The sequence below is a fragment of the Schistocerca piceifrons genome, chromosome 1, assembly GCF_021461385.2.
Source record: "Schistocerca piceifrons isolate TAMUIC-IGC-003096 chromosome 1, iqSchPice1.1, whole genome shotgun sequence".
Classification (NCBI taxonomy): domain Eukaryota; kingdom Metazoa; phylum Arthropoda; class Insecta; order Orthoptera; family Acrididae; genus Schistocerca; species Schistocerca piceifrons.
Window position 1 is genome coordinate 291,594,080 of NC_060138.1, and position 21,255 is coordinate 291,615,334.

Here is a 21,255-nt window from a genome sequence, read left to right on the forward strand (position 1 = left end):
ATGATGTAGACTATAAAGATGTTGCAAAGGTATGCGCACAGGTGTCCGTTGATAAGAGAGAACGAGAGATCAAGCTTGATGAAACAGACTTTTATGTGAGATGATTATTAGTGTACTTTTATGTGAGAAAAATGATTAACAGAAAAAAGAAGCTAATCCTCGAGGGGAAAGATCCAGATGAAGAAGAAGAGAAAAGAAGAAAGATGCTTAAAAGAAAGAGCAGAAAGGAGAAATTGAGTAAGAACTTCAAGAAGAGGAAACATGTCAGTTGACTTTCTCACCATCATTTCAGCTTTGTATGTATCCAGCAGTTGTTGACTAATGTACAGTGAGAAAGGCAATTATAAATTTGTAGATAAAGAATGTTTATTTTTGTAATTAAATGAAGCAAACAGCTAAAACAAAGTGGTCAGTGCGACAGACTGTCAATCCTAAGGGCCCGGGTTCGATTCCCGGCGAGGTCGGAGATTTTCTCTGGTCAGGGACTGAGTGTTGTCGTAATCATCATCGTTGCATCCCCATCGACGCCCAAGTCGCCGAAGGGGAGTCAAATCTAAAGATTTACACCAGGCGAACGGTCTACCCGAAGGGAGGCCCTAGTCACACGACATTTACATTTTTTTCTTTTGCACTGGACGTGATCTTCAAGCAGAAATTACACCAGCGTTCACTTGAAATCCAGTTATGTCCTGGCATAAAAACAAGTTTGCTCATGATGTAGCTATTCGAGGACAAACAGAACTAGAGGTACAGAGAAGATAAGAAGAATGGAACCTCAAGTTTAAAGAGTATCACCTGACAGTAAGGAAGAGCGAAACTATAGCAATGGTTATGAGACAGACATCTGCCCTTGGTAACCTGATGCTAAATGGAGAGAAAATTATCTGTGTGGAAGCTTTCAGTTACCTGAAAAGTACAATTTCAAGGACTGAAAGCGTTAAAAAAAATACAGAACAGAGTAAGAAAAGGACCTATACTTCTTCTTCACGTGAGGAGTCTCGTGCGTGACTAGGGAGTTCACCTGAGAGTCAAACAGAACATGTTTAAAACGTATCTCCTGATGATTGCGACGTACAGCTTGAGGTGTTATGTAATTTACAAGGCCTATTTGAACAAGCTACAAGCATGCGAAATGAAGTTCTTGTGATCAGCCTTGAAGAAGAGTAGATGAGATAAAACTAGGAATGAAGACATCAGAGGAGAGATGTAAATGGATCTGACAATGAAAGAGGGACTACGTACCGCCCAAGTCAAGTGGTTTGGACATGGGAAGAGGGTGAACGACAACCGTCTGCCAAAACAATATCTGGATGTAAATGTGCAGGGGAAATGAGCAGTAAGACGACCCAGAAAAAGATGGTTGGATCAGATTAAGGAAGACCTGAGGACTAGAAGAGAAACTGGGAAACAATGTCAAGACAAGAAGTATAAGAAGACAGAGAAAAATGAAGGCGAATTGTGCATTAACACCCCACCCGGCTTTCTGAAAGCGATAATAAACACGAGTGTTAAGAATGCTGGTCTAGTAGCTTGGTGATAATTAATGGAGGATTTTTCTGTCGTGTTTTTTTCAGTCCAACTGAGAGATGTTTGTAGAACTAAGAACTACTTTGCTTAACCATTTTAAAACGACACTATGCATGTGAATTCAAAGGCTCTGTGCAAATAGAGAATAATGCGAACGATATTATGTATTATTTAAGTAACAACATTAAATTCCTGAGAGCAGTGAAAATTGGGCTGTGTGAAAGTAACTTTAATACAGACACCAGCCACGCACCTAGTTCTTCATGGAAGTCCACTCTTGATAAACAGCAAGAGGAAGACTTGTCGCCATCTGCTGCCGATGCAAACGATGCGGGACAGCGAGGGTACCACCACAGCACGCGCCATCTCCATGACGTAATCCACCAAATCATGTGACTGTCTCTGGGCATGAAAGTGGGAGTCTCTCTAGGTTCATGACAGACTTAGCTCCTGACGATGATGACGTAGGCAGTTATAGTAAGCTTCGGATCCGATCCGAATTTGACGCGGCAATTTAACCGACAAAAATCTATCCAAGTACTCCATCGCTAAATACTCTTTAGCCAAGACCTTAGGGTAGTTGCTGTACTTTCCTGTAGTGTTCAATACAACTGTTGCCTCAGTTTTCAGAACTTTTCTCCAGCAATCTTTCAGGTTTTCTCGGCGAAATAGGTTGTTTTCAAGGTTTTGGGTTTGTTTCTCTGGGTAAATAACTCAGCTGCAAACCTAAAAACTTGTAGCTATATCATTTCTCAAGTATGAAACTGCATTCAGACATTTATCTTGTACATTTCAATTTGTTCTTGAAATGAAAATGAAGCTTAATTTATTATAAACATCGAAAAGAAATTTGTAAACAAGGTAAGTACGATTAGGAAACTTGAATCATTATCATTCTGTGTACACTACTTAAAGTTAAGTTGTACTGGATTTATTATGCTGGAGTCTCTGCTATTCACCCTATACTCTCTAAACCGGATCGTACGAACAGAGAGTGATCTGTGTACTACAATATTGTAACACGAGTTGATAATTTTCATAAAAATGATGAAGTCGAAACATGTACCTTACACCACCTCTAGAAAAACAGAGAATTGCGTGTAGTAATATGGGGAACGAAACTGATTTTTACACATTACTGAGGACATAATTGTAACCGTTGTGTGCTGAGTAAACAGACAGCTACACAAAAAGGAACATTTGTTTCTCAATAGTGATGTCAATTATATGGGTCAGCTCATCAAGAAGTGCAGTGCATAATATTTGCAAAATATTTTCGGTGAATGGTATCGAACATCCTACAGAGTTTCGTCGGGAACCAATATGTGAATTAAAAATACAGAGGCCATTTAATGGTTGATCTCACACGAACTGAGAAAGCAGATCTGATACTTACGAAGATGAACTGCCTCGACGATGGTCGCTATCCCGTGTACCTGTGAAATAAGAAAACGTTTTAAGAATTTTATAATATGGAAATCTGACGAATGTTAATACAATACAGCTACTGAGAATTAATATATAACATCGTGAACAAGCGCCAAATATTCATGGATAAATTGAATTAAATTTTACGACTTTTGGCAAAAACATAAAACTTGTGTGATTTGGTACGAATTACGCAAGCTAGAAAACGATGTACAGTCAGCGTGGTGCAATGATATTTCCACTATATCCACATAGACACACTGGGAAGACTCATGCCGTGTGTGATACTGCCTAACAGACTGAACTGTATGCCGGTCTGGAACTGAAACCCAGGACTGTAGCCTTCCACGATCAAACACTCAACTGAATGAACTATATAAGCATGATTCAGGACCCGTCCTTATATCTTTATTTCCACCACTACAATTTCTCATATCTTCCAAACTTCTCACTCTCTCCTGCATCCCCTGTGGGACTAGCACTTCGAGAAGAAAAGATTTGCAGAGAAACGCTTTAACGATAGCTTAGAGGATTGTTTCCAGAATGTATTTTCATTTTACAGAGCACTGCATGCTGATTTGATACTTCCCGTTAGGTCAGGTAAGTGTCGAGACAACGATCATAAAAGATGGAGTTACAGCTACAATCAGACAAGGATGGAACAGTGTATTTCATTTTATGAAATTTAAGGAAACCCGTTTCTTGTTTGGCAGGAAAGGGATCTGATTCCTGCTTCTTCCGCAAGCGAGTCCCGTGAGTTGTAAATTTGGAAATTTGTGGTAAGTTCCATGGGACCAGCTGCTGATGTCATCCGTCCCTAAGCTTACACACTACTTAATCTAACTTAAACTAACTTACGCTAAGGACAACACACACACCCATGCCCGAGGGTGGATTCGAACCTCTGACGGGGGGAGCCGCGCGAACAATGACAAGACGCCCGAGACCGGGCGTGTACACCGCACGGCCCTGTGACTTAATCATTTATTCTTTCATTAGTAGTCTACACATATAATAAACTTTTTCTTGCTGTTAGATCTATGGGGAGAAGATATTTCGACTTTCTGTGCAAAATATCGAAAGAATTATGATACTGTTGGCGAACTGTTAAAGTTCTAAAGCAGAAAAGCGGTTGCTTAACAATCAGTGAATAGGGCGCCCTACCACATTCTTATGCGTTTCTCTACCACGTGTAACATGACGTATATGCTCGCGAGCTGTCAGCCGTCTAAACATATTGCAATCAGGAAGTTTTGTTTTGGCACGGCTGAGCACCAGGGCATGGGCAAGTGGCTGGCTGGGGCTATTTTGGTAGGCGCGAGGCTGACGACGATCAAGCGACCAGCAGCAGTAATTCGGTGGTTTTTCCCACACAAGGAAGGTGTGATGTGAGCGTTGGTTGCAGCACCAGCACGCCGAGGGAGATGCAAGTACTGAAGGCAGCGTCTGTCGTAACACGGCACACTGCGGCTACTGAGAAGTAATATAAAATTAAACAATAATTCACAGTTTAGATGTGTAGCTAGACGAATCAAATCAACCATGGCAGTGAGGTGTACCTATTGAGACATTAATATTATTTATATCACAGAAACGGACCCGCAGAGTTACGGACCAATATCCTTATCATTGGTTTGGTGCAGAATTGTAGAACTTGTTCTGAGTTCGAATGTAATAAATTTCCTAACACCGGAAAGCTTATGTCTGTGAATGAGCAAGGTTTTAGGAAGAATTGGTCATGAGAAAGTCAGCTTGCCCTTTCCTCTCAAGATATACCGCGAGCTTTGTTTGAAGCACAACAGGCAGCTTCTATATTTCTAGATTTCCGAAAAGCATTTGGCACGGCACCGCAATGCAGACTGTTAATGGAGGTATGAACATACGGAACCGGTTCCCAGATATGTGAGTGGCTTGATGGCTTCTTAGGTAGTAAAACTCAGTGTGTTGTCCTCGACGGCGTATGTTCGTCAGGGACAGGAGTACTCCTGGGAAGTGTGATACGACCGCTATTATTTTAGATGTACGTAAATGATCTGGCGAACAGGATGAGCAGCGATATGCTGTTGTTTGCTGGTAATGCTGTGGCGTACAGGAGGGTGTCGAAGATTAATGATACAAGGTAACTTCGAAAAAACTTCTAGTTGATGTGATCAATTGCATCTGGCTCTGAATATAGAAAAATGTAAACTGATGCAGATGAGTAAGGAAAAGAAACCTTTAATGTTCAGATATAGCATTAGTTGCATCCTGCTTGACACATTCACGTGGTTTAAATATTTGGGCATAATGTTGCAAAGCAGTGTGAAATGGAACGAAAGTACGAAGATTATGGCAGGGAAGGAATTTTAGGAAAGTGTGATTCATCAGTAAAGGAGAGTGCATAGAGGTCTACATCTACATCTACATGGATACTCTGTAAATCACATTTAAGTGCCTAGCAGAGGTTTCATCGAACCACCTTCACAATTCTCTATTATTCCAATCTCGTATTGCGCGCGGAAAGAATAAACACCTATATCTTTCCGTACGAGCTCTGATTTCCCTTTTTTTTTATCGTGGTGATCGTTCCTCTCTATGTAGGTCGGTGTCAACAAAATATTTTCCGCATTTGGAGGAGAAAGTTGGTGATTGCAATTTCGTGAGAAGATTCCGTCGCAACGAAAAACGCCTTTCTTTTAATGAAGTCCAGCCCAAATCCTGTATCATTTCTGTGACACTCTCTCACATATTTCGCTAGTGTGACCTAGTCTCGAGCACCGCTCGAGTGATTGAGATCTGCAACAAGTAGGATTAAAGGAAGAAACAGAAACAAATTAGAAGCGGACTGCTAGATTTTTTGCCTGTAGGTTCAAACAAGGCGCAAGAGTTGCGATAATGGCTCGAGAAGTTAAATGGGAATCCCAGGAGGGAAGGCGATGCTCTTTTCCAGGAACACTACTGAAAAAATTTTGCGAATCGGCCCTTGAAGCTGACTGCAGAACGATTCTATTGCCGTCAGTATACATATCGCATAAGGATCGCGAAGATAAAATACGAGAAATGAGGGCTCATACGCAGTCATATAGCAGTCGTTTTACCCCGCTCTATCTGCGAGTGGAACAGGAAAGTAAACGGCTAATAGTGGTACTGGGTACCCTCCGCCACGCTCCGTTAGATGTAACAGCAACCGAATACCCTTATAATAATCGTTAACAGTTAATAACAGTCGACGCTTCATGCAATCTGAACAAACAAGGTATACATATAGCGGAGGGGGCGCTAGCTATCATCAGTAACCCCCCCCCCCCCCCCCCCGACGCACTCAGCCTTCCATCCAACCCACCAACACACACACACACACACACACACACACACACACACACATACACATATACACACACACACACACACACACACACACACACACACACACACACACACACATATATATATATATATATATACGCAAATGTATATATATAATTATTATGTGCTTTGCATCATTATATTAGTGTATATGTGCCTGATCATCGTATTTTCCTCGCTTAAACAGAACATGAATGTACCAAGTCTTTCTTTATGCGTTAACCTTACCCTGTGTAACATGTGTATAACTTATTGCATGAATTCTATTATAATTAATGACATAATCAATTCTTCCCGTATTAAAGGCTCTCGTCTCTTGAAAGCGGTAATTTAAATGTAGTAATTGTTACTACCGTTGAACAGGGCACCTTTATTTTTTACCCTGTTTAGCAACAATTTATTTGTCATTTATCATCAAAAAGTGTGATCATATTTCTTATTTTATTTAATTGTACGTAAGCCATCAGGCAGAGGAAAACATGTATGAATGACTGAGAAAGAAACAATTTTCATTTAACATATACGTTATAATTGTAACGTGCATGTATTTTGAGTGGTGATCCCTTACTGTATTTTACGTTCATTGTTAATTTTGGTAGGGAAACCGAAGATTACAATCTCGAACGTCTTGTAGCTCCTGTCATCCTAAGGCCCACACGAATTCTGTGGCACGCCTTCACGGTGTGCAGATCGATCTTGGACATTATTTGAGTGTTGGGGATCCGATACCGTGGTTTTAGGACTTCCGAAACGATCGATTTTTGGCGGCAAGCGGCCTCTGGAATACTAAACTTTTAAAAATTTATTATCAAATCGGACTTAGAATCAGCAAGCCAGTTAGAACTATAACATTTCGCAAAAGCTAATTGTTTTCGTTTGCAATCTAGAATTATTATTGAATAGACTGCGGGAATCTAATCACGATTACGAGATTTTCGATATGTTGATCGCCAAGGTGAAGCTCATTTACTTATTCACTAGCAAATATTTTGTTTGTTTCAACGGAACGAGATCAGTGCTGTGTAAATACTAAGTGGGGAATCTGCTACGACTTAAAATGCACAATCATGCCACCTTTAGTGCTCTGATAAATTTTGTGATTTTTTTTTTTTTCGTGGTTAAACATGTTTTGAAGTATCACCATTTTGACTGATGTGTGCTTTAACTGATCGAATAAATAATCAGTTGATTAGAATATAAACGTTTTGGAGTTGGCTACATCAATTATTCAGGAGTATTTAAACTTTTTAACGTTTTATTAATATTTACGTTATGCAAGTTGCATCTATTTCAGTTCGCATTATTTGATTATGCTTAGTTAAATTTGACCAAAGAGTCAGAGGATGATACTATTCTTTTAGAGAGTTTAGCTGCTGGACAAGAAAACAGACATGTACCCCTCTACCCTACGATAATGTCGAGCTAATGTTCCAAATAGAGCCGTGTATCGCCCAACTTCCTCTAGCGCTTAATCTTGTCAAAGAGATTTATTTAGTAAGCAACATTATGATCGGTACGTCGCATACATACACCACTGCAGATCAAACATTTCTGTGATTTCCAAAGTCTAAAGTTACACTTACAAGTCATTAAGAAAAGTCCACATCCTTTCCAAACATGTTTCTAAGGGCAGAAAGTGTGGTGTCACCGCCAGACACCACACTTGCTAGGTGGTAGCTTAAATCGGCCGCGGTCCATTTAGTACATGTCGGACCTGCGTGTCGCCACTGTGTGATCGCAGACCTAGCGCCACCACAAGGCAGGTCTCGATATACGAACAAGCACTCGCCCCAGTTGTACGACGACATTGCTAGCGACAATACGGACGAAGCCTTCCTCTCATTTGCCGAGAGACAGTTAGAATAGCCTTCTGCTAAGTCCATGGCTACGACCTAGCAAGGCGCCATTAGCCATACATAGTTTGAGAGTTATCGTATAAATGTCTCAAGAAGAACGATGTATACAACCATTATTAAAAGTTAAGTATAAAGCAGCTACGTACTTTTCTTGCTACCATTCAATAGTTATCCTGTTCCAGAATTCACGCCCGTCTGCGTTAGATAGCGTGCCTATCGGCCCCCTCAAAATAACACTGTGGCGGCACTTCTGTCGACACATCAGAAAGCGTGTGGAGTGATACATCATTTAGTAAAACAATAATGTTCGTTCACATAAAGCGTTCCATCAACGGGCCTGGAAACTGTAACAGTCGTATGTAGCTATCTGTTAAGACATCGAGCAAAACAGAGCAGTTACTGCGTGTCCTGCAGTTTTGATAAGGTTTACGTGGTTACCCAAGTAACTTTAGGCCAATGTCTACTCATTAGTTCGGTCCCATATTCTTTGCTTAGTGCGTTGTGACATGTGAGGTTATAAGTACGGGATGGAAGATGGAAAGGTGAAACATGGTAGCAATACCGAATGACATCAAGGAGTATAACTCACTTGGTGGTTGATTCTCGGTGATGTTAGCTGTGGAATCAACTACCAGGGAAATTACACAAGTGCTGAACAGTTTTATAGCAAGGGGTTCGCCAGGCTCACCATCCCATCTCGTAGACAGACCACATGACAAATCTTCCTCGCTTGAGTCGTTTAGGAGAGATTTGGGAGATAGAGCTACAAACGCCATTTCTTCAAGCAGTTTTATTCGGTTTTCCTAAATCACTTAAGGCCAGTACTGGAATTTTTATCGATGCAAGGCAACGGCCTGTCTTTTGCCTCATCCCTGGACAATTTCCTAGAGGCCGACGACACTTTAACTTTCCTTGAACGTCCAGATACATGTTTAACTGCTGACACATTCCGGGATCTCACAAGGCGAGTGACATTATGTTCATGGCGCAGGGTGTGTCTACATTATTAAAGCCTGTAGATACGAGCTCTTCAGTGGCGTTGGGCTCGGAACACAGAAAATGTAGGAATATTTTCTCGGTATAGGGCGAATTCCATATATTTTTTGCGAAGTTACTACGTTTGGACAATAAATATTGTAACATTAACTGCGTAACGTTTTTTCGAAGCTGAGACGATAAATGGCATGTACAGATACAGTAAACGTTATGATGGCGGAGAAACAGCGATGTTAAACGTTCGCCCAGATGTTTTATTTCGGACGTTCCAAAAGTTTCCCGATTACGTTCCATTTCTCGTACATGAAATGCATCTGAATAGAACAACTTATCTTGACTCGGAGGCCAGTTATAAAAAAAAAGGCATCTGAAGGTTGGAAATGCGATTGCCTTCTGTGCGCAATTTACCGACTCTCTCGTTGGCGTCTCCTTCAGGTGCTGTGATCTGTAGCCTTGTGTGCTCGCATTTAATCTGGACAGCAGCTAGAAACCAGGCAGCGAGCATACGCAGGAATTCTTCTGGAAGGAGCCACCTATTTCATAGTCGATGTATTGTACACAAAATGGAATCATCAGTAGGTCAAGGAATCTAAAAACATTTTATCTTCCATTGCCGCCCAATGTTTTGAAATTACATAGTAGACATAGGTAGCTCTGAGTCAGTAACACTCTTAAAAAACTACTGAAAATTAATGACAAACAGCATAACAGGAAAAAAGCTAAGTTCTATTGATGCATTTTATGCTAACGCTACTTTCTCTTGGTTAGGAAACTTACAATCCTTCTAGTGAAAGGAAAGTAAATTTTCAGGTATTACACTTCTAATGAATCTCTTCGTTAGTCCTGCGGTAAACTGTGACAATCAGACCAAAATTCTGCATATACTAACTGATGACACAGGCTATCAGTCAGTGACTATTAGGCCTCAGTTTATGTTGAGTGGAGCTAGGAGTCTACCAGTGTTTTTCATATGTGCTACATGAATTCCATCCTTTATGCTTAGTATTTCGTATTTGACATGACAATTTAGAGCAAGCGAAATCACCGTTCATTCAGATGTGTGTGTGAAAAAAGTATATTGTATATTGCAACTCACAGCCAAGCTGAAAAGCAAGTCAGTTCATCTTTAATTAGCGCTCTACTCCTACTATTCAGTGTGCCCACTTCCTGCTTCGAATAAAAACGACTCAGTCCTGTCACCAGGACAGGAGTTTACCACTTGGTTAGTTATAGCAAATAATTTGTAAGGGGCAGTATCATGTGCCCAAAGTTTAACGGACATGTAATAACAATTTTTTCTTTGTAGCTGGAAAATATTTCATTTCCTTTAATTGTGAGATGTACAATAATTTATTTTTAGAACGGAGTGAAATGTTTTCTGTATATTTAGTTCCCTTTTTCTTGGATTAGATATATAGCCTGTATTCGCGCTACTTACTATTCCCAGAGCTCCAATGATAATGCTGCCCCTCTTGAGAGAACAACCACAGCAGCATTGCTTCAGCATAGGTAGCTTCCCCATAACTGCCGAGACCAACCTGAAAAATATGACCAGAGTTTGTACTCAGAAGACGTATGAATTGCATCGAGTACAGATACAATAATAAGAGATTAGGCGGTTAGTGATTGCTACTTTCATTGTGAGCTGCGAAGCAGTTTTCTTCCGTTCATTGGTGTAAATTTTCTTTGTTCCATTGCTGCATGCAAACTACGTGGCAATGTCTGACTACAGTTTATCACAAAATAAGGCAGAATTGCTTTGAAGTGATTGTAATTTATATGATAATTATATTTTAGATAAGAAGTTATGTCAGAAACGTTCAGATATCTTTCTATTAAATCAATAGCGTCCAAAAAGCAGACGTTTTTGTACGTGAGTCGACGAAAGACTTCTTCTCATGATATGGCTTCAGGCCAGTCGAGTTACATATTTCAAGAACATCCTGGTACAAAATTTACACCTAGGTGGGACAAATAAGAAACACCATGAAGATCACTAGAACTGACACCCATGATGCGAGAAGAGAAGAGAATGGATGATACTCTGCTTTTTTGAATAGGTGTCTTTCATAGTATTTTTTTCTCCTGTTGAATACTGCAATTTAAGGGAGCTTTAAGGAAGGCGCTCTTATGTTTTACTGACATAGCATCCTCAGAAGCGCTTGGCATTTATTACTCGTTTTCAGATGTTTTGAAGTGTCTACTTTCCTTCGTTGCCAGCAGTAAGTGCTTAAAAAATTTCTATGAAAGTAGCTTGCGTGAAGTGCTGCGGAAATAAAGTGGAGTGCAAATAATGCAAATACAGCAGGAGATTAAGCAGGTTCGTAAAAATTATCCGCACAGGGTGACAATCAGGTCCAGCTTGTTAGATAAAAACCTCTACTGCCGTTGAGGAAAAGACTGTTAGCTTTAAAATATGTGAAAAAGAGTGATACGTCCCCAGTGATGACGCTTCGTCAATAAAAACGTAACGTGTCTGGACAGTACAATTTTTACTCTTTAAAACGAGAAAAAAAAGTAATAACTGACAATGGAAGGTGCTGTGGGCTGCATTTCAGTGAATTCAGCTAAGTCCCAAGAATCTATGGTTAAGTTAAATAATTATTTCTCCTTAAGTACTGACGGTGATAATGCGTCAGGAATAATGTTACGAATTCCTAACTATGATATGATAATGCCATCACTAACATGGCTGTAAGGGTTTAGAACTCTTGTCATGAGCATGAGGATGAAATTCCACATCTCCTCTTGCTTCAATTCTTTCCAGATGTGACTATTGTTTAGCAACAGTGTTCTCCACTGAAAAATGTCCATGTGCGCATGCTCCTGGGACCGCTTTAAATAAAATTCTACAGTGCGTATGAAGACGTTCTTGTTTAAAACAAACAAACGTTTCGGCGACTGTTTCCAGTAGTATGCACCGAACTGCCAGAGAGTTCGGAACTGATTTTATTTTTGGCGTAAAAGCGACGTCAACGCACTAACTACATTGAAAGCCTGAACTAACAATTCTAAACAAAATAAAATATGCATTCGACCAGTCAGTTGTCGGCGGGCAGTATTAAGTAGTGGGCTTGCGATCGCAGTGTGTCAACTTTACTGTGTCACAGATCACAATGGAGCAAAATCGAGTGTTCAAGACATGTTTTGTGGAAAAGTGTGTGCGAGGTTTACCCTGTACACTTTGACTGTCGGGCAACTGACATTCAAGCCACTGTGATGCACGAATTGAACAACATTCTATAGAAGGACTGACTGTACTGAAAATTTCACATGTTTGTATGAAGGTTCTGTTCGTCGTATTCAACTTTGTGTGTGTGTGTGTGTGTGTGTGTGTGTGTGTGTGTGTGTGTGTGTGTGTGTGTGCGTGCGTGTGTGTGTGACAGAGAGAGGGGGGGGGGGGGAGGAGATTGTTAAGAACATCTGAAGCATTAAATGCACCTCTTAGCGTCTGTCTACTTTTTATTAATACAGGATTGTAGCTTATTGGAGTGACGGGGCACACTATTATGCTGATAAAAGCAACTTTCAGCAGCAGCCTAAGACGTTCGTATTAATTAATAATGCTATCAAACATAATTTTGTGGAAATTAAAAGCTCGATACCCTGCAAGAAATGGAACGGTTAATGCAGGGCATCCCAAATCTTTAGGTTCAAAATTGTACGAATGGTGGCAATGATAAAGTGAGCAGCCTGAGGTGAGGAAATTGTTTTCATTGATACAAACGACTCGTAGCTTATACCAACAGCTTCAGTTCTTAGCAGCTGCTCAAAGCGATAACTGCCTAGGGTGCGTTTCACTGGCATGTTCACGGTTGTTGTGCTGACGAGTCTTCTGTTACCTGATCCAACATCTTATCTTCAAATTCTATAGTTGCAACGAGCCTTTGCTGAGAACCGTTGTCGACCCACCTTCTACTACCTGGAAGTTACACTTTCTCGCAAGTTTTTATCCATGGAGATAAAGTTCTTCGAATTAGAGGGAAAGCTGTTTCCAAACATTTCTCTGTAAATTTATTTGACTGTCCGTCGCTGTATCCTGTAATTAGCAATGTTCCGGCAACCAGCCATGAACTGTAAACATTATCAGACTGGGCACACCAGTGAAGACGTGCATTGTTTTTCAAAAGAGCACCTCGGACACTAGTTCAATGGGAGGGCTGTTTATTACGAATGATAAACAGTAACAATCACATTCCTCACACGCGTTACTCGTTCAAGAGCCTTTACTCACAGAAAAATCAATTACGACTCTTTGGTTCCCGTACAGTATTTAAGCGATATCGTCTCTAATGCTTCACCCTATTTATTTGTAACACCTTGATCCGAGGAACCGTGGTTAAGCCGAGGGCATACTGTTCGTGGTATACAGGTACATAAATATATCGAATGATTCAAACTGACTTAATGTAAAACACAACCCTACACCCCATGTTTGGAGGAAGTATAAATTACTTTGTGAAATCACTTTAAAGTTTGGTGTGAACTAAATAATAAAGATACATAGAAACTCTCAGCGACTTCAGGCCAATTGTATCATAAGTTGGACTTGAAAATTTCGTTCTAGATTTTTGCTCCATTTGTCTCATGACAGTACAATTTGTAAGGTCCTTGTTGAACAAGTAAGTAGAACATGTAAGAAGAGCAGCGACGTTTCTAGAAGAAAGGCAGGAAGGTTAAGATTTAACGCCCTTTCGACAACGAGGTCATTAGAGACAGAGTACAAGCTCAGAATAATTCAAGAATGGGGAAGGAAATTGGTCGCGCCCTTTGAAAAGATCGATCCCTGACTTTGCCTGGAATGATTTACGAAAATCAACGGAAAATCTAAATCTGATAGGTTGGGCACATATGTGAGCCGCCATTCTCGCGATTGCGATTCCACTCTCTCCACCTCTCTCGGTAGCGATGTTTCTGTCGATCCACTTTAATTAGCGCTGGGCTGCTGCAACGGTGCCCAATTGACTTAGTGGGACACGCTACACTTGCAGACAATCTTAATAATGCAGTCTCTTTGAGAGCAGTAAGTGGGGAGTCCGTCATTAAGTATATTTCTAAAACATATCTTCCGGATAAAGACTGGAAAAGCTTTCGTTCAATTTATTCCCACCACTTTGTGTAATGGCGCGATTAAACAGTGCGTTGAATCAACAGTTTAACGAGAGTATTCCTCCAAAATTCTGTCACTATGAGCGATATTCCAATATAATTTATCACTCTCTATCGATAACATAATGGGGAGGCGAACAGCTCCCTCGTTTTGAATACAGAATCCTGAATTACTGGCATATATCTGCATCTCATTCATACAACAGGTGCCGGTAACACGTTCAGTATTTCCGTTTGCAAAACGACGTAACTATCGTTTAATGACATGACGTACACATGGATTTAAACGTAGATATAGTGAGTTGTGAAACACACAGGTAATCAGACAAACGCAAGGAGAAAGACAAAGAGGTAGAGAGAATTTTAACCGCCTTTATCATCAATTTGTATAGCGTCTACTGCGTAAAATATGTTGCTGTTTCTGGTCTATTATTTCCTTTTCTTAAGCAACGATTTCTCCTAAATGTTCCCATTAAGACCGTTTATACCTTATATTGAGTAAATTAGTTCTTTCTACCAAATGTGTTCTTTACCATACATACTTTCCTGCTTTTCTTTGCAGATGGACTATTATTGTATTAATATTATTATTATTATTATTTTTCCCATATGTAGCTCCTTTAACAGTAAAATGTTTCATTCAGTCCACTTTCTTCTGTGTATATTATGGAAACCGGGATATCAATACTGCAATTCGTAGACAATGCGGTGTAAGTATGTATGACATTACATGAAACTCCTTCAGCAAGTTTTCCCAGTCATCGCTTGATTTTATTTAACGTATTTAATAGACACGTGTAGGTAGTGAAGAAAAGGCGTTATTTTAAATAAACATCGCCAATTTAGGGAAAGATGTGACAAGTTCGCACTGAAAATTAAGGATGGGGGTCTGCAAATGCTATTGAAATTTAGCACACATTGTTTACGTCGGTGATATGACGTCATCTAGCGAGATACAGTTACAAAATTCTTAGAAGAAAGTTCTTAATCAGCGTATTGCATCAAGAGCTACATCAAAAGAAACTATGAAGTCGGCTGTATTTAGATAGACTTTTGTAATAAGTGTATAGCATTTGCGGGTTTTTGATAAAATATGTTGATTTTCTTTGTTATGTCTTTAATATAAACCAGTAGGGTCCCAACCTTTGTGAGATCATTACCCCTGAGTGCAATCAAATATTAGCTAGTACCCCTCTACACTCTCCACACTACTATAATTGGCATTTGAACTTAACTAAATTGTACAATGAAAAGATTTTTACTTTTAAAATGATACATTTTGTTTTTGTAGGTGTTTCATTAAACCAAGAACTGATGAGTCAGTGAGACGATTGGTACAGCTTATTTCTGACGATTTTACTTCTGAATAACAGAGACTGGAAGATTTCAGGCTGTCAGTGCTTTGTGTTTGACCACTGCCAGTAATAACGACAAATAATAACAATGATAACACAATAATAGTAATCCTGTGTGGAGCACTATAGTAGCCATTATGTAGTTACCGTTGTCCTGTACTGTCAATTAGATCGTTTGTCTGTTTCAAAATAAGTGATGAAGCCATTTATGATAGACAATAGAAATTATTTACAACTCTGAAGAGAAAGTTTATGACATATTTAGCATGTGTGATGTATGTGTCTTACAGCACAAAGTACATGTGTGATGTGTGGACTGTGTGACATAGATGTTGTTCATATATTCAGTTTACAAGCTGTAACCTATACCGCATCGTGTCACTCCTTAATGCTAGTATTTAACAAAAAGTAATTAATGATAAATTATGTAGTAAATATTAGAGTCTTGTAAAATTATGATAATAGTAATGATCTTTTAAAATTAATTTAGTTTAATGACTGAGACAAAATCATAAAATTTCAGGAGGTACTTCTCTCCAGGTTGGGAGCCACTGATCTAAAGAATGGTTTTGAGGAGAAACGAATCAACACATGGTTCAACTGATTTGTGTATAGTTCATTTAGTTCTTAAAAACAGATAATACTGAAACTAACACAAGGAAATGCTATTGAATTGCCATTTACGTGATAAAAACCTTGAATCGAAGGTTTTTTTCATTTCACTGGTAATTTAGCTTATTGTAGACCACATATTTTTCTTTTTATTCAGCACATCTTTCTTATTCGATTAAGAAAAAAGTAAAAACAAACAAACATTGCAATTTTCTGTCAGAAAAGTCGATATTCATGAGTCAATTGCTCTGAGCTTTAAATGGAGCCCACCATTATCAACAGAACGGATAATTTACTCTGAAGAATCTTGTCGCAGAACACTCTGTTGACGTCCCACCACTTCACGCAACCTGCTTTGACGCTGCCTCGATCATAATTACTGATTCTGCCATCATTTTATGAACATATCGTAGATTACTGGAATACATTCAGCTTCAGTTGATTTTATTCTCCGATTTGAAGCGTGCCAAGATAGGACTTATTTCCAAATTCTTAATTGTTTTTATGTTCAGTCGGAGGCAATCAGTGGCATTTCATTTATACATTACTTGTGAAAAGATGATAATGTCGAGTGAGGTTGTGCATGACTCAAATAAAGAACCACGATGACGGGGTAGGTATCAGATCTGTCGGGGCCAAGTTCCTTGAGAGGTGGGCATTCGGTGAACCTTGTCGTACTGACAATCCGAGTTTCTCGATTCGAGACCCCGAGTGATTTTTAAGTAAGTGGAAAGCAAAGAATAATTTGGGTGAGAGTGAGCAAGTACGTAGCTTCGCGAGGGGACGAAGGAAGAATCTTTAGAAGATAACAGTGCTGTTGGAAACTGGTAAAAATTAAAAATTAACCTGGAGGTAAGAAATGATTGTGCGATGAGAAGAAGCATTCAGAGGAAAATAAAGTAAGGAAGTTTCGTTCGGATTTACGTAGCTGAAGTGTTAAAGATTTACAATCGCGTGTGCAGGATGAGGATCGGTAAATGTTGTATACCATGTTTCAAATAGAACTTAAGGGATTTTCAAGGGACAATTTCCAGAATGGCTCTAGCCTACCGAATTAGTAGTATACTGTATAGGTACGAGTATCATTGTCAGTCCGGACCGAAATTTGTTAGGTTCAAAATGCTTTGCACTACACCTGTATCAGAATAACTGTTAATTGTGTACGGGAAACTTGCAACAACCCCACGAAGAGCGAGCCAGGTCGCATCTTCTGTTTCCTTCACCGTTGTCAAATCTTATTGTGGCCGAGCGAGATGAAGCAGTGGTTAGCACACTGGACTCTCATTCAGGAGGACGACGGTTCAAACCAGCGTCCGGCATTCTTGATATAGGTTTTTCGCAATTTACCTAAATCGTTTCAGGAGAATTCCGGGATGGTTCACTTGACAGGATACTGCCGACTTCATTTCGCGTTCTTTCCTAATCCGATGGGATTGATGACTTCGCCTTTTGGTCCATTACCGGAAATCAACCAATATCTTACAGTGGATTACTATTACGGCAGCTTAATACAGCTATTGTGATTCGTTTTTGTCATATGCTCCATTTCTGTCAGCAACTTGTTTTTCAGATACATAAAAGATTGCCTCCGGCATTCTCGGTGCTGTCCAACACAACCATCGCCCTTCTTCTCGGTTCAGAGTTTTAAATTTTGAATTTATTCCTTGGTCAAGCGGTTGGAATTTCGAGAGGGTCCTCGAAAGTAAAAAAATGAAATTATCGGTATCCAATAGCAACTGTCTAGCAAATTGTTTCAGGCACTCATTGAATTATGCTTTTGTCATCCAGGAATTTTTGTTAGAATTGATCCGATACCCTTGAAACATCTGTGGCCACTAGTCTTCGCTATCAATGTTGTTTTAGTTTCTGAGAATCGTCCATTTTCACGTTAGTCTTTCGTGGTAATTTTCTCCCCCACGAGAGTCTTCTTCTTTGTAATTCCATGTTTGGTAGCGAAGACACTCGAAAACGAAATCCCCTTTCATCGGCACTGAACAGTTTAAAACGGTTTTCTAAATAATCTAGTAATCCATCCCTCAGTAGTGGCGAAGAATTCTTCAAGAAACGAAAACTCAGCATGCCTGGCTGGCTATCTTCCTCCATGCGACACTTTTCTTTTCTGCAATCCTGTCTTCCTGTTTCAACTACGTGGACGACGGAATCACGATAACAGCCACTACATCCTTTTATTTACTTAACCAACAACTTGCTATCTTTCTGTGACAGTCAACCAGGCGTAGTTATTTGAAGTCATTTTTACAGCTGATTTATGAACTCTAGTTTTTTATGCACCAATGAATAAACAGAGTAATCTCATGAGTAGTTAAATAACTAAAAAATTACCGAAAGAACTGACGAAGCGATTGGAATTATCGAGTATTAGATAGCCATTGAGTTAGAAGTATGTAATTTGTGGGCATTTTTCCGAGGTGCAGTATAACTACTTGATTTATCGAGAAATTCAACTTATCGAGTTTCGATTTATCTACAATCGAGTGTATACACAAAATGCTTTCAGTGAGCTCTTCCCTCTCTACAGCCTGTGTAAGAAACACGTGATGTAAATATCGTCCCATATGCTCTTAACAGAAATCACTGGGACACTTGTAGGAAGCTTTCTACGATGAACAAAGTCTGAAAATTACTGAAAAATCAGAGTATTATCACTTTGCGACAACAATTGGGTCTTGTACAGTAAATGACGTGAGTGGAGGTCAAACACGCGGTCTGTTTGTGCGGTCAGCGCGCAAGAGCGGGCACTGCTGATAACCTTTGACCTCGGGTGCCACCACTGATGTGATCCGTTGGAAAACCCAAGCGATTCGGCTCCAGTTCTCATACGTAATAGTACTCAGACTTTGTAAAACCCATTAGTGTAATTTGTGACAAATTTTGACATAAATGAACACAAAATCTTTTCATATAATTTCGCCTTCAGTCCCACCCACAGATTTACTGTTATCGACATACACTGATGAACAAAACACCAAGAAGGAGTTGTGCGATGAGGCTGAAAGGAGTCTACTGGGGCACACTTGTATGTGACACCCGAATACCACGGTAATATTAATGTAAATTAAAATGAAACTAGTATGTTACAAACGATGTATGTTTCTAATAGGCTTTTGGAAGCGGATCGCTGGCTGTACACGACAGCAGAGCCAAAGATATTGTTCCTGGTCTGATATTGTAGTGTTGGAGCACAGTTGTAGGCACCTGTCTGTGAGTGAAAGAGGATGGTGTACGCAGTTTTTGTGGTGTGCTTTGTGAAGCCACCAAGTGTCATATTAATGCAGGAATTACGAGAACATGTAAGCAGAAGTCTTCTCGCAAGTAAGGACGACATCAATTCCATACTAAATGACTCCACCATGCTTTCTCCGTATCCTGTGTCGAAAAATACGGATTCACTTAACAAAATTCGTGAAATTCTTTCTTTTCGTACTACAAAAAGATTGTGTCACTATGAAATTATAGACATTGCAGTTAACAATATAAAGCATGCACCACAGCGCCGCAAACGTCAACAAAAACATGTAACCTCCAGGAATTTCGCATAGGACAAAAAGTGTTGGTACGCACTCACTACCTATCCAATAGAGGAAAACGTCGTTACACTAAATTTGAGCTTTTATATTCTGGACCTTTTAAGATACGTAACCTTCCCAATCCCAATGTGATTCATACTGAAACTTCACGGACAAGAAAATCGCGAGGCAATCATCACGTCAGCATAGTCAAGCACCTTAATAACTTTTGCTTTGGTTCATTTCACGTTGATAGATAGAATTTTGATGGTCACATACCACAGCTATTTATTTTCCGCCTTTCAGCCTGGTATATAAAATATTTTGGTACTTTTGAGGAACGATGATATTTGGCATTTGTCCTGTAGAAGTCGTTATTTGCAATACCAGTAAATCTCAGTTTATGCTTATTTTACTTCTACATGCTAGTCCACATAACTATAAAGCACACCAGACCTTTTAATTGACACATTTCCCATGCTTGCACAAATTCTATAAGTACCTTGTTTTCACTTTTCCTTGGTTATTCAGCATTTTATTAGCTGGCGACGTACCTGGCACGGAGAATCTCGCAGGTCGGTTCTGTTACCGTAAGTTTACACCTTGCGCATTTCTCTGTTTTCATACCCATGTACGTGAAAGCAACAATTGAAAGCGACACCACTTATTTTGAAATGTGTCAAGTGGATTACATCCCTTGGGTGGACTGACTGCCACAAACTGTAGCTCAAGCATTATTTTTCATAATTAGAATTGGTGTCCTTTTTGTACACAGCATTTATATATCCTATATTAGTTTATTTCTGATGCTATTTTGTCTTTGCTGACATCATGTAATGTGCTACTTTAATGTGCTACTTTTTATGTAGCTTTGCTTCTCCTCTTTGCCATTACTGCACATCCTATACAAGATATTATTACTACCAAAATTTATGCCATTGATTGATGAATTATTATTACATTTTTTGTTAGGTTAGTCACTCTTTGCATTTTATAATTTTGCCATGTGTCATTTATGTCCAGTCTTGTGCTCTAATTTGCTATATATCTGTTGTACTTGATGATGTCAATAGTTTACTTACTTTAACCTACGTAAATTTAAGAAATCAATGTACCCTGTAACTCTTGTCCATTGCATATACTCATCCATTTCGTATATTTTGCTGAACCAATGTATTGAAGTCTCATTGTATCCGAAAGAGTCATTATGTTGATGTCTAATGAGCGTTCATGCACTGAGCTGCACTGCTGTAATGAGGATCATATTGATGATTCTTCTATAATGATTTTGTAAGATGTTAATATGTATTTTGTGTGTGTTGCGTACTGTCTAGGAAAATCTGTCTCACCTTGTGACACATGGTTGGAGATATTTGTGGAACACTGTCACAGAACCTTTGCACCTAAAAACACTTTTTCACCATTCCTTACGAGGTTGCATATGATACTGCCTTCTTATGTTAGCAGGCATGACTGCCTTTTTTTTCAGGTTGATAATCA

At 39.5% G+C, this 21,255-nt stretch overlaps 1 protein-coding gene across 1 annotated transcript in view; it reads right to left on the reverse strand.

Moving 5' to 3' along the window:
• LOC124801802 overlaps window positions 1-21,255 on the reverse strand; it is a 102,406-nt gene that overhangs the window by 75,009 nt on the left and 6,142 nt on the right. The window contains exons 2-3 of the mRNA XM_047263101.1: window positions 10,591-10,690; window positions 2,924-2,963 (exon numbers count right to left, since the gene is read on the reverse strand). Of these exons, the coding sequence (XP_047119057.1) occupies window positions 2,924-2,963; window positions 10,591-10,674 (124 nt within the window). The 5' untranslated portion in view covers window positions 10,675-10,690. The remainder of the gene's footprint in view (window positions 1-2,923; window positions 2,964-10,590; window positions 10,691-21,255) is intronic.